This window comes from Dromaius novaehollandiae, chromosome 2, assembly GCF_036370855.1.
Source record: "Dromaius novaehollandiae isolate bDroNov1 chromosome 2, bDroNov1.hap1, whole genome shotgun sequence".
NCBI lineage: Eukaryota > Metazoa > Chordata > Aves > Casuariiformes > Dromaiidae > Dromaius > Dromaius novaehollandiae.
Window position 1 is genome coordinate 19,884,772 of NC_088099.1, and position 14,941 is coordinate 19,899,712.

The following is a 14,941-nucleotide window of genomic DNA, read 5'->3' on the forward strand; positions in this document are numbered from 1 at the left end:
CCCCCCCCCTTTTCTTAATTTTCATTTCAAAAAAGATTCTGTATAATGTTAACAAAACTCTGTAGCAATTACTCAGTTCCTGTGTTATGAGGATTTCTAAGCACTGTTGAGAATCAATGAACAAAGGATTTTGTTCTCTAGGAAGAGGGGAAAGAACAGGTTTTTAAAAAGTAGATTCTTAGGAGAGGCTTTATAAGATATTTTATTGTGATCCTGAACCCTTGCAGACTTGTACTCTGCAGGTCAGAAAGAAAGGAAGAGATATAAGTAAGTCATAACTTACATTTTGAAGCAAAAAAAAAAAGAAAAAAAGTCCTTTGTCAGAGACGTGCTCTTTGTGTAGTCTTTAGAACTCAGTTTTTGTCTGGCTGAGTTTGATATCAGAAGGTTAATGACTACATGAAAGGGATGTGATTGTCACTATCTTATGGTGTGCTGGTAGGTTTGATAATATTACTTCTGCCATGTCATTTTCTTTTGCAAATAAATCATAGTACAATATAGTAACATTATCTGGTCTTCAAAGAGTAGCTTGAAATACAAATTGAAGGTTACAACACTTTACACAATACTAGGTATGCTGCTTGTAGCAGCGGTATTCTAAACTAACATTTTAGAGAACAATGCCAGAAGTGGCATCTGGATAAAATCAGTCTTTTTTTGCTTCATAAATGAAAATTTCAGCGTCAGGTTTTGGGGAAGTAGGAGTGGTTTTGCTATGCATGACCCTCCGTCCTCCCCTCCTCCCTTCCCCAGCATGTAAATAAATCATAAATGCTAGCAACTCTTAATTCCGCCAGTCTGTTTCCACATAGTCATTTTTTGGAGTATTCCCTTTCACTGGGGAGAAATTACTGTATTAGAATTTTATTATTTTGCAAAGATGGCTGTGACAGTACAACATATGCAGTATTGCTCCTCTCTCATTTCTGGCATCTCTGAAATTTGTCATAAAGCTTCCTTTTGACTTTAAATGTGAAACTTATTTTCGCTTGTCAGACTCTAAAGCTGGTGTTTACTTACAGGGTTTCAGCTAGTAGATCTAGATAGTATAAAGGTTAGATCATAAATTATGATAAGTATTTGTATTATGAAGAAATCCTTAATTTTATTTGACATTCATCTGAAGAACAGTTGAAGCAAGATACGCTGCTCGTGATTCCGTAGATTCTACTTCGATCTTGCTGGTCATTGAAGGTAGCAATTAGTATTTTTGGGTTGAAAATTGCTGGCTAATTACAAGATTTGCATATAATTATGAAGAAAAACTTATGCATTGGCTAGGAAAAACCTGCTTGTTGCAGTAAGCTGCTTTTTTTATTTGTCTCACATTTGACTGAAGATGTTGTTTATACTTCTTCAAACCATTTTCTTAACTTTAGTTGTTTAGATTAATGACTTCATTGTAAAGACTACTGATTCCATACCATCCTTGTTTAAGCCAATGAGTTTTTGCCTGAAGCCTAATAAATACTTGGTGGTTCATTTTCATTACCTTATTTCTGGTGATACTGATTCTCTGAAGTAAAAGTTTAGACACTGATTTGCCTTCTCTAAGGTCACATCTTCGTTGCAGTGTCATCGTTTGAGGGACTGGTTGCACTGCAAGGAATATCTAAGCTGCTGTGTTAGCAAAACTACGTTACTGCTTCAGTATTAACGTAAGCTCTAACTTATTCTGACTGGTGGTCATTTACTCAAGTTGGAGACTTTCATGCACATACAAGACTGATTAGGGACAATTTTGTTTTTATGGACTGGTTTTCAGTTTCTGGTGATTTAACATGTGTACGTAGCGACTTTATATGTTTCTATTTTTTATTATTCTTCTGTGAGACTACACCTCTGTTACAGCTATACTTGGGGAGAAATGGAGTATGTATGAAACTCTTTTTCGCGAAAGTTATGCCGTGTGTCTGAGCTGCTTCCTGGCTTGTGCAAGTGGCCTCCTATCACCTTGCCTTTTTGTGCCCATTCTCTTCATGTCCATGGTGGCCTTCTTTTTACTTGCAGTCGAAGGTTTGGGGGAAATGATGCTGTTCGGCAGTTGGCTGCAACCGAATGCTTGTCGCTGGCGCGGCAAGCCGCTGTAGCAGACCAGGCTCATCTGCTGCATGACTGAAGTAAACCAGTGAAAGGCAGGATAAGCACACGTCGAAACTAGGCCAAACTGAAGTGCATGCGGTGACGCCTTATCTTTCCTCCATTGGTAGCTTGAACTATTTTTATTCAAGTTAATGATAGTTTTAACTAGGTTCAGGAGGGTAAGTAATGAGTTTATATTAGGTTGTGGTAGGTTGCCCTATATTACTGGTTCAGATGTCACCAGCGTCCAAGCGTTACTCCGTAACTCAAGGCTATCTCTCTGTATTTTCAAGTGCTGTTTTCTTCAGGCATTTATGTGCCCAGAGGAGTTGAGTGCTAGTGACAGTGCTGTGATCATGCATTTAGTGTACAGCGTATTAAGTGTAAGCTCTGAGAGAGGGTGAAATGAGTATGTATCGAGCGTGTCAAGCTCCTTATGTGATCTGAATGAAGAGCATATCCAGTTACGATTGCTAAAATCAGACACACTAGAAGTATTTAATTTTTGACTTCTGTTAGCAGCTCTGACCTGGAAGATGCTCTGTCAGATGGACTCGTGCTGGGAACCTAGGGCAGCAGGGATCTTCTTTCCACCAGAGGGAGTTTAAACTCAGAGGAAATAGGTGAGGGAATGCCTGTGTCTTGTCCGACACATGCAGACCCTGCTACTGAGGGAGCAGAGCAATGGTATAGGCTATTGGCAGCTTGTGGCAGGATCAAGTTGAATTTGTCATAAAGGAGAAACCTTGCTTTTTGGGTTGTGTGTGGGTTTTGTTGTGTGTGGTTTTTGTTTCTGTTTTTTTTTTTCTTTTAGCAAAGCAGTCTTTGTCTCCTTGTTTTTTTATATCTCTGCAGGCTTTGCATGTGTTAAAATTTCATAGGTGTGACGTGGAAAAGATGTGAAAGAAATCCATGGCACATTTTGAGCATGCATATAGCTATGCTAAAATGAATCTCTTAAAAATCATTCTAGAACGAGCAGCATAGAATAAGTGAAAATAAAAAAATGTTTTATTGTCATACGTGACACTTACTTAAGTGTTGGTTTGTAACTGAACTGCTTTAAGCTTTTCTCACTAATAGCCAAATATTTAGATCTAAGCCACAGAGAGTAGTACTATATAACAGATTTATGTGAAAGAAGTACTAATTCTTTCCAATTGCTTATTAGATATTGCTCCCTAAACAAAGCATTATTTTGAAGATGATATGAATGCATTGAATGCAGACACACTGTAAAAATAGTTTGCACTTAGTTAGTCATACTTACTGTGTAGTCTCTTTTACAGCTTAGCTGTGCATTGTTTATTAGTGCTATGTAAAATGCATGGCTTGTTTTTATTATTGTTCCATGATGTATGTTTTCCATCTCCTAGCTTAATTCTTGCCAAACAACAATTTGTCATGACTTCAGCAAGAGTAACTTTAACCAACACTTTCCAAATATTCTAATTGGGCTTCAGTAGCAGTGACAAGCAAGCCTTCTTGTTTAGCATTTCAGTTTTTTGCGTGCTCTGCTTTTGTCTAGTTCGTGACCTGACCTTCATGTGTGACAATATGAAGAAAATAACTGTCATATTCAAATGTTGTTATAGCTGTAACTTTTTTCTAAGATTTATTCCTTTATTTACAATATATTAAAATAATGTGTAATAATTGTTAAATCTTGAGAAATGAAATAAGTTATTAGATTACGCATTTTACCTAGAACATATTTCCATAATGATTGACTGCAGCTCTGCAGTATTTATTCTCCCTCAGCTGGTCTGGAGAGCGTATCATGAGCTGCTATTGTCAGAAAGAAAATATTGTTTAGCTATGCTTGAGTTTCAAACTTAAAATATAAACATGTACTTTGAGGCTGCACATTCAAGAGAGCTCCTCTATATGCTTACTGAAGGAAAGGAGTTTTGGGTTGTATCCAAGTAGTAAAAGACCAAGGAGACATGAAGAATATGCACTCCTCTACCAAAGCTTGGGAATCTTAGGATTTCTTCTTGCCTTTACTTGTATACGGATATTACAGAGCTGTAAAATAAACCTCCAAGTGTAAACAAGATGATAAAGCTTTCTTCCTACTTTTGTGCCCTTAATTTGATGTTAACCCTTAGGGTGGTGGTTCACCTTTGTAGAAAGAAGGATGAGTGACAAAGAACCCGGTTTAATGCGACATCAGCTTTGGGAGTTAGTCCACCAAACAGCAGTGCGAACCTGAAGCTGTTGCCGGTGGGGCTGAGGACGCTCCTTCTGCAGCGGCCAGGATGCTGCTGACATGTCGGTTAGAAATCGGGTGTTGAGGGAAGCCTGCGATCTCTGGTCTCTGGAAATTAGTGCGATTTCCTTCTCTGATTCAGAGAAGCAGTAACTGCAGTGAAGGCGTACTGTGTATACTGTGTTTGGTATCGAATGGGAGTAATCTGTCTGCCTGATCTCTTGCTTTGTGTGTTCAGGTATGGAAAAGGCTTTTTAGTGTTACGCAAATTAGCAGTAGGCCATTAATCCTCTTTAACTGGCATTTTCTAAAGAAAGTTGAGATGGGGCCTGATGTGGGATTATATATATCAAGTATTATTTTAAGTGTTATAAACTAAATGTGCCCATGTATACCGGCAGCTCTATGATTTTCATTTGCTTCCCATTTTTGGGATTATGTGTCTTCTCAGTAGGAGAACTGAGTGGCAACCCAGGGAATGGTGTGCGGTGGTACTGCGAACGGGCACATTTTAACTGTTCACCCTTAGAAGTAGGGGAAGCAGGAGCTTTTATCTAAACTTGCTGAAACACTGCTGCCTCTTAAAAGATAAGAGCTATCAAGTGTTCAGTGTCTATTAAAATCAGGAGATTAAAAATGACAGATACGAGCCTTGCTTCAGAAAGAGCATTTTGTGCATCTTGTAGCCGTGTCCCACAAATCAAATTTTGATGGAGCAGCCAGCTGGATTTCTGTGATTTATGATTCAGTTACTTTGTATATAATAGCTACCTGTTTCTAACAAATCAACTTTCTGATTATTCTGTGCCAATCTAGAGGTGTTTTGAGGAGGTCCTTTAGAGCCACATGAGTAAGCCATTTTGTTGCATTGTGTTTTGGTAAGATGGCAGACGCTGAGCAGTCTGCAAAATGAAGGCATTAGGCTAAAAACTGTATTTGAAAAATATGACATAAATTCAGAGGTGAGCCTGGTTTGCTACAATTTATTAAAATTCTACAAATAAGGAGCTTTTCTCGTATGGAAATCAAACACAAAGAGGCATATGGGCTGGGGCACACCTTGTTTATATTCCATAAATAATTGAGGAAGAGAATGTGGCTTAGTAAACATAACCAGGTGGAGTACTTGAGCTGTAGCTTATAAGTTTCCCAAAGCTCTGCCGTTTGTATCTAAATCAAAGATTAGTCAGTAAAGAAGTGATTAGGACCGGATACTGTAGTTTCGAAGAGTGTTGCTTTACCAACAGTGCCGGTTTTAGTTATGATTCTGTGAGGAACCTCATAAAGAGCACCCCTTCTAGGGCAAGCTTGCAAAACTTTATTTTTCAGTTTATGCTACTGATTCTTCTTCGGTTTGTCCGGTTTTATATCTCATCCTACATAGGTATCTGGAAAAGAAAGGAGTATTTTTTGTTGTATATATATGTATTGTATGAGGATGAAATAGCAATGAGATGGTGAAATTGAACTGAAAAGTATCATTTATTATAACATAGTCAAAAGTTTGTTTGACACACAAACACACGCGCGCACACACACAGGCACCTAAAAGATCTTTAGTACAGCAAAAGGCAATGCCATCTCTAGGCTACTTGCCTCCTCTCTCCTTCCTCCCCAAATTGGACTTTGGTATTTAATGCAACAATGAATATGGCAGGATTACAGTTCAAAATAATTCTTTAAATTGAAAACATTGTAATGCAATATAATTAAGTGTCCTTTCTTCCTCAGGAAAACAAAGAAATAGACTGGAGCCAATGGATACCATATTTGTTAAACAAGTTAAAGAGGGTGGACCTGCTTTTGAAGCTGGACTGTGTACAGGTACTGTTCTTCTATAATACTGATTTCGTGTGTGCATTTGCATTATGTAAAATATATACAGCTTAAACTTGCATATAATTCTGTGTCTTCCACTAAACCTTCATCTTTCCTTCAAAATTCCAAAACCTCTCTTTTTGAATTGTCATCCTTTGGTTTTCATCCCAGAAGTGCCAGCTATGACTGGGTTCCCTCGGGAGGTATATATTACATATATATCTATATCTAAAAAGGCACAAAAGTCCTAGTACCTTTATTAAGGGAAAAAAAAAAGGGAGTAAAAACAATGCAGTAAAGTATATGAGGAGAAATAGAAAAGGGATGAAAATGATGGTGGTAAGTTCCTATTTCATGTGCTTTATGGACAAATTGATACGCCACAACATTCAAGTTTTTTGTCCTTTTGTATTCTGCCTCCTTTAAATTAAATATGGCCAATCCAACTTTGTCTCTTCTAGTCAAATTTTGTTTGGTTATCTGATTTAACCTGTAATTTCTGGAGCAGAAAGCTTGTTTTTCATGAAGTGCCATGTACTTCGTGACCCTTTTACTGCAGTGCTGAACAGAGAAAGCTGTGCTAGGAGGGGTAGTTTTACAAGTAATAAAGCAGTAAGTTGTGTAGGTAGATACCATTGCAAATACAGATGTCTATTCTTAAGAATATGGCAAAACTTATATGAAAAGGTTGTATTTGTGTCAGTAATGGAATGTTGATATTTTCTTTTGAAAAACTCACGTACATGCATTTGCCTGGAGTAGAATAATTTTTCTGTTTCTTCCTAAAGAAATATGAAGATTCCAACATGATCAGCAATTTAAAAACAATAGTAGGTCACAGCTGTATAACATACTGTCTCTCTCTCTCTCTCTATCCCTTTCTGTCTCTCTGTCTCTCTTTTTCCTGTAACCCCTCCTTATGTAATTTCTCAGAGAAGGCTTACTTCAGTATTATTTTACTGCTAGTATATGAAGATATATTTTGGATTGATGAAGTACAGCATATGTTGAAGCTGCACAAAGCAGCCATGTTAATTTCTACCCTGTTCAGTGTTTGCCAAATTGAAAGTGATGAAATCTGCAGAGAATATTTTATTTTTAGACATAAAAAAGGTTTTAGGAGCCCAGAATGAAGAACAAATAATAAATGGGAAAACAGATTTTTAAATTACCAGGATATATTCTTTTTAAAAGCACTGCTGATAGTCATTTTATCTGATTAGGCCATGTCTCTATTTCTTGTTAAAACTTCAGATTGAGATATATTACTATATGTCTGTCTTGAAATTGCATTATAAACCACTCAGGGAATGATCGATGGGGTAGATTGCTTAACTTCTGATACAGAGACTATATACTTTTTTTTTTTTTTTTTGGTAGATTCAGTTGTACTCTTCTTTCCACCAGTGTGACTATAAAACAAATCCAAGCTGGATTAAAAAAAAAAAAAAAAAAAAAAGCTTGAAAATCTAATATGAATTTAGATAGTTATGTTTGTGGTTTGTTGGTTCTTATTTCACTGCTGCAGGATCCTTTCCTTTGTAATGCTGACAGTCTCAACCCAAACTTGATTACCCAGAATCAGACTAAGTATTTCAGGAGCTTACCTGTCTGTTAATCACCAGAAAGCTTGCGATACTTCTGTAAATTTGAGGAAGAGAGTATAATATCTTAATTGTAAGATAATTCATTCCGAGTATCTTTGAATACTCTTGTAAATTTAGCTGATTTAGAGTTAGAGCATATTCCCCATATTTAACATTTGAGGTATTTCATTACAAAGAAGACATCTATGAGCTCCAAAATTGTTTTAGAAACATCGAAATATGCACAGCCAAAACAAACCCACATTCCCCACGTCTTGTTACTCATGCTCTGATTTACGTATATGCAAAGGATGTAAATGACTAAAACATGTATGGAAGGGGAGATGGTTTAAGTGTGTTCAGATTAATTTTTAGTTTGACTAAAGGTATTTAGTGGGCCACCTGATAGCTATGATGAAAAAGCCTTCATGCTTTTATACCCTTTTTTCCCCTACAAGCACTGGCCTCCTCCTTCTGTATGCCTGAAACTGAGCAAAGTTATATTTTGCAGCATTGCTTACAACCACTTCTTTCATGTAACCAGTTCTGTCATATGTCCCACCTGAATTTTTTGGCAGCTTCAGGTTCTGGCTCATTGGATGCATGCTTCAAGTAGACTTGTTTCACTGCTTTGTTTAACCTGGTCTGTTTCTTTGAAAAATAAAAAGTGCACAGGAATGAGTAAGATATAAACTACTTTAAGAATGTTCCTAGTTAAGTTTTCTCAATGGGAATAGTGAGTAAAGATCCAAATCCACAGGTGAGTTCTAAAACAGTACAGGGAGAAAAAACAGTTTTAAGTTCTAGAGAAGGATCTGATATGTTCAGAGGAAGTCTTGCCATAGGACCTAGCAGGACTGGATTTAGAGCTTGTAAATGAGAGTATTTTCAGCATAAATCATAGGATTTTTCCCTACAAACGTACTTTTTGAAAGGATTTCTTTTGGCTCGATATTGAGCATTTCAAAACCAACTTTTTCGTAGAAGTCTAGCTTCTAAGCCTAATTGCATAGGGTTTGTGTACAACACTGGGATGAGGATTGCTGTCAGTCGCCAATGCCTGTCAGTCATATAGATTGCTAGCAATCATTAAAGGTTGCCATCAATCTTTCTTCAGTACCTTAGAAAGCAAGAGATGAAACTGAGAGAGTTCTTTCATGAGAAAGATGGTAACCAGCTGATAAAAGGGAATAGATGAACTTATATAAAGTTGCAAATACTGCAGTAATTTGGTTGCATTATGTTACATCATATGTCTAGACCAAATTAAAAATAGCCATCAGACAGATTTGGGAGGGTAGGTCTGAAACTCTCATGGAGTCTATACAGAGTACCTCCATAGTCATTGCATTTAGAGCATTATTGCCAGTGAATCAGACTGAGCATTTGGAGTGAGCTGCTTTTTCTTCATCTTTGACATGATCACACCAAAAACACACAAAAAAAGGCTTTCAATCTCTAATGCTACATTGAAAAAAACCATTCTGCTTGGCTCATTTAGTATGGGTCCTTTCTTGGGTCCTTTCTTTCAGTTCTTCTTTTTCGAACAGCCTTCCAGAGCTCCCCAAAGCTGTAAACTTTTAGTTCATTCTCTCTTCATTAGTATATTCAAGATACTTTTCTGATTTTCTGATTAAAGATAACATAAATACCATTTCTGGTGGAGCTTTCATCCAAAGTTGAAATAGCTCACAGCGCAAAGGTCTTCCTGTCTCCTCATTCATGTATTTGCCACTTATTTATGCTGAGAATGTATGGAGTTATGAATGGGGAAGATGCAATAAACTGTTTGGAGAAATCTGAGAGAAGTGACATCAGGTCTAAAGATTGATGTAAATGGACAAGAACTAGCCACTTACACTGCTCAAGATGCATTCATATTTTGTATCTTGAAGAGCAAATAATGACTCAGAAACAGCTCACATTATTCTGAGGAAAAAAGAAATTGCAGCACCTTCCAAATTGTCTTTTATTTTATCACAGGGGAAAGAAGCAGTAGACTGCAGTATTTGCTGATATTAAAGGAAAAATATACAGATACTCCTAGCAGTGTCTTGAGTTAATGTTTGGGTTTGTTTTGTGGTTAAGTGCTGTAATGAAGTCTTTACCTGTAATTCATTTGAGAAGAATTGGGGTGAGTTTTCAGTATGTGCTACCATACATCAAAAGCATTATTTTGGAGAAAGATACTCTGATGTAGCTTATGCCTGCTTGTGATTTTCTTTCTGTGAGTTTTTAGATGATTAATTTGGAAGCGTAGAATGAAATACAGCATCTGAAAAGGTTTTGGGAAAAGTTTGGGAAGGTCGCATTCTTTATATGTTTACGTGTAATTGTACTGTGCACCTTTTACATTGTTTTTGTTGTTAGAAGAATAATCTTGATTTTAATAAATTGGTTATCCTGATTATTATGAGATACATACTTGTAAAAATGAGCAAAAAACCCCATCTAGACAAGTTGACTAAGGTATAATTTTTCCCTTTACAGGTGACAGAATTATAAAAGTCAATGGAGAAAGTGTTATTGGAAAGACGTATTCTCAAGTGATTGCTTTAATACAGAACAGGTAAGATGTTAGTATTCAATTATGTGTTAAACTTTTTTTTTTTTTTTGTTACTAAGCAGGAAATTACTGCTTATAGTGATTCTGAAAATGTCACTTTGTATTTTTAAATCTTCCATATTATGCACACAGTTTTATTTCTGTTTTCATTTATGTATTCAGTGCTGAGGAAAGTGTAAGAATGGGTGTGCTGAACTGTATCAGAGTCCTTTTATGTCAGTACTTGTTCCTTGTTAGGAAATCACTTTGCTACAGAAAGATGTCTAAACTTAAAATAGGCAGATTAGTTGTACATGCATACACATATGTGTCTATTTAAAAAGAAAATCTGAAAAATCTACCTTTCTTATGAAGATCTGATAACTAAAAATCAGCATATGTGGTAAAGCAAGCATTTTATACTCTTACATACCTGCAAAACATCTGCACTGCATCCTAGCTTTCCTTTACATTGCAGCAAGTTAGGACGCTTGTACAATGTTAAGGAAGCAGTAATATTTACATTTTCATTTATATAATATAAAATGTCTTCTGAATACATCACGTGCCACATTCTATTTTTAGTGAATCTGCATGCATTAATCCTTAATTATGCTTACTGTCAGAGTTAAGGAAAATAAAAAATGCTGACCTTCCTACTTTAGTTCAGTCTTTATTCAAGATTTTATTGAAGATACGTATGTTCCAGGTACGTGTTTTTTAAAGCATGAACGTGCTTTAGAGTTCCGTAGCCAAAGGGATGATAGGCAAGGTAGCCTCAAATGCATTTCAGACCATTAGTATTTCTTGTATGAGGACTGGAAAGGGGGAATCTATCTTTTTTTGTAACCTGTAAAAAGATGGAATGTAACACTAGTCATGTATTTCTTTTTCGGTCAATACTTTTGGCCCAAGACACAGGACATAGTTCTTTACTTTGGATGATGTACCTGTTTGGCTTATAATGCAATCTTTTACCTTAATCCAAAAGACAGAGAAACAGATCACGTCTTCCAGTGACCTAATTAGGCAGAGGTTATTAACTCAAGGGGATGAATAAAGACTATTTCAGACTCTTTTGTGTATGTAGTGACCCTTTCCACCAGAATGCAGCCCTGTGCCCACTGTGGATAAGCCAGAGAGACGTTGGGAGATTAGTAATGATGGCTTTATCAGTGATTATCGAGTGCAACTAGGAGAAGTGATATAGCACACTGTTGCCTCTGTCGCCCTGATTTCCGTGAGTGCAGAGAAGAGGAAGGGATACTGTTGTTAGCTAAAGGATGAGAGTATTTCTTTCATCATCCTGAGCTATAGAAGACCATAGCAAAAGGCCAAGTCCGTCCCAGAGAATGATGCAAAAAAGGTCGAGTCTTCTATACAGAAGAAAAACCATTTTCAGTCTTCGTAGGTCTTCAGCTGAGCTTCTTAGGATCAACAGATACTAATTCTGATTCATAAAGATAACTCATAGATTCCAGATTAGTCAGGTGTATCTTCCTTGTAGCTTACAGACAATGATGGCTGCTATGTGACAATTTCTCATATGACTAAAGAATGAACTTTATTTCTTTTCTTGAAAACTTTATTCTTGAGCTCAGAGCAGTTTGTTCTGCACATCAAGTTTGTTTTCTTCTAAGGTCTTATGCTGCTACCACTCGTTCTCTGCAAGTTGGGTTGTGTTGCCTTTATATTTGTCTTAATAAATGCATGCGTATCATCAGCATAGCCATTCTGAATTAGAGTGAAGGTCTGCTTAGGTAAGTATCCTCCCTGAAGCGGTCCAGTAGTGGATTCTTAGGAAAAGAGTATGCAAACATTGAATCTACAGAGTGATATTTGCTCAGCTAATAGCATCCAACTTTCCAGAAATCTGTGATTTAGGAATTTCATGAACTTGATATCTGCATCACTGGATTGAATAGTTCTTGATAGGTTGGTCTTGTGTGAATTCACGTTTGAATGTATTTAAGCTCTTAATATGCAAAATAACCAGTGACATAGTTCTTACTCTGTTTCATGTCTTGGCTAATTTTTGATCAAGCACTTCTTAATTTCTGTAGAAGCTTTGTGCAAGAGAATTGCTGAAAGGCCTTTTGAGAGACTGAATAAATTATTTAATAAATCTCCTTTATTCATGACTAAAGACAGTTTCATTTATGGTCTCATTATGTTGTGTCATAATTTTATAGATATTTTAATTACTGTATTTTTAATTATCACTTCTAATTACCATTTCAAACATACTGCCAACTATAAATGGTTATTCTTTTATAATTTCTCTGATCATCTTCAGAGAAGTTTTAAGTAAGGATACAACATATGTTATCCTCTGCTACTTCTAATGAGATAGTTCCCCTCACTCTCAGCTGTTTTGCACTTAAACTCAGCTGGTTCTTGCTGAATTTTTAATTAGGTTATTCCAGCAGCTCCATGTCTGTAGCAGTTCATTGTATTTCTGGAAAGTTGCTGAATTGTAGATGTTTGTCCTCATTACACAATGCCAGGACTTCAGAACTTAGGCTTCTACTTCAAGCCAGATCGAAATGGATACTTTCTGATCTTTAAATGAAAGATACCCATAAATTTCTAGGATTTATGGATGGGCGCTAACTGAAATGTTTTGTTTTGTTCCACTCTGAGATATAAATTGCATTTTTCAAGCTGTGGAGATTTTGTCGAATTTGCTCTGATTGGAGGTAGCAAAGTTCAATTTATACTGATGATTTCCTCTGGAAACACCTCAGCACAAAGAACTATTCCTTATAAGGCTAGTTCTCAAATTACTTTTAAGTCCAGGTTTCCTGTTCTTTACTAGTCACTGTTAGTTTGGTCCATTAAGGTTTTATTCTCATCTGTTTATGTAATCAACTTGGAGATATGTTGTCTGCTAACATAAACTGCATAAATTATTTGTGGTTCTAAATAAAGCAAGAAATGGATTTTGACACCCCCCTCTTTTTTTTTTTTTTTTTTTTTTTTTGAATTGTGGGAATTTGAATGGTTAAGCCTGTTCTATTTGTTTCTTTTGCAAATTTTTCTTGAGAGTATTGAGATTGCTGAGAAATGTATGGAGCTTAGGTATTGAATTTTTTTGTTTCATTAGTACAAAATAATGTATCAAAATGTAGTCTTCGTGATAATAGTGCATCGTAGTGCTTTAGTTTTGATGCCTCTGAGTTAATAAATTTAAATTTGACTGTAAAAATGATGGGAAAAATAAGTCATTTGCATGATACAGATATTTCTGAAAATTCATAATGTCTAATATTATAGTATCTAGTATTTTTGTGTAAACTGTCACTTCCTCTGTGTGATGGTTATTATTAACACTTTCTAGTTAATAATTTGCATACGCTTTATAGTGAACCAGCCCTCAAAAATTCCTAATATTCCTTGTTCCCCAAGTCAAATTTGAAAGATATTCTGGTAGCACTTTGCAAAATAAAAAAGTAGGAAGATTCAAATTGGCTGCAGAACCTTCTGCAATCAATCTGAAATAGTTATTATTTGAATGAGGCATAAAACATTGTTCCTGAATGGAACCACTTTCCTTTCTTTGAATGGCTACCAGAATTGTATTAAACTATGTAAATGGACTTAAATATGTTTAAATAAATATTGAAAAGAGTACAGAATCTTAGTTGAAGAGAATAGTTTGTTTTGTGTTGAATTACAGGTAGCTAACCTTCCTTGATTTAGAAAGTATTTGAAGAGGGATATTGCTATATAAAAGAATTTTGGACTTTCTAAAGTCTTCATCCTGCAATTAAGCATTGATTGTTATCAAACCATAATTTGCCAAATAGGATTTATTGTGAATAGATATATACATACATGCTATTCGCATGTAGGAATTAAATCTGAAGCCTTCATTGGAAAAGCTTTAAATGCCTCTCTTGTTTTCGTTTTGTCTTACAACTCTTATGTATTTTAATATGTAGGCAGAGGAGTTTAGCCAAAACAGCCACCTCCTGATAACGCTATTTTTAAAGAATCATTTGAAATATTTTTGCTGCTTATGGTTTTGGACAAAATCAGAAATGCTGTTGTAAATAAACATCTAAGATAGGAGTCAATACTTCAGTGTTTCTTAAGATTCAGTATTCTGAAAAATATTTAAAACATTTTTGAAGACTTATTTTTCATAGCTGTGCACAGACATAAAAATTTAATCTGTTTCTGAATCAATTGTTTGACTTTCAAAGGAAAGTAATCTATACAACTTGGAAAGTACTTTTTTCAAATGAATAATAATTTCAGAATATCGTGAATCCTAATATCCTTTACTTTCCTATTTTGGGGTGCAACCTTATGTCTGTGGTCAGTAACAAATGGAAAAGGAAGCGCAGAATAAAAACACTTTGCATATATGAAAGCATAACAAATCACATGTTACAGTTTCAAGAAAAAGACTTTTCTTTCTGCTGGAATAAGAAACTGACGTCATTTTTGATGCTTGCATAGACTGTATTGCATGCTCTGCAGCTGGTGAACAGTCTCTCACATACGTGCTGGGTTCGTCTCTTTTCCGCAAATGCGTTGTACTGTCCCTGACCAGCATGGATATCTAATTGTAGTCTGATCCGTTCAGTCTTTCATTCTTGTGCCAATACTGGTCAGTTTGTTTCAATAGCCTTTCTGCTTCTATGACGTGACCTGAGATGTCCGAATAGCAGTCATAACCTCTTTGTT

General features: G+C 35.9%; 1 protein-coding gene across 3 annotated transcripts in view; it reads left to right on the forward strand.

The window, feature by feature from the left end:
- The window catches only part of ARHGAP21 (Rho GTPase activating protein 21), a 125,503-nt gene that overhangs the window by 64,231 nt on the left and 46,331 nt on the right, over nt 1-14,941 (forward strand). For all 3 annotated transcript variants that reach the window (XM_064505920.1, XM_064505919.1, XM_064505921.1), the window contains 2 exons: nt 6,029-6,121; nt 10,192-10,270. In XM_064505920.1, the coding sequence (XP_064361990.1) occupies nt 6,029-6,121; nt 10,192-10,270 (172 nt within the window). The remainder of the gene's footprint in view (nt 1-6,028; nt 6,122-10,191; nt 10,271-14,941) is intronic.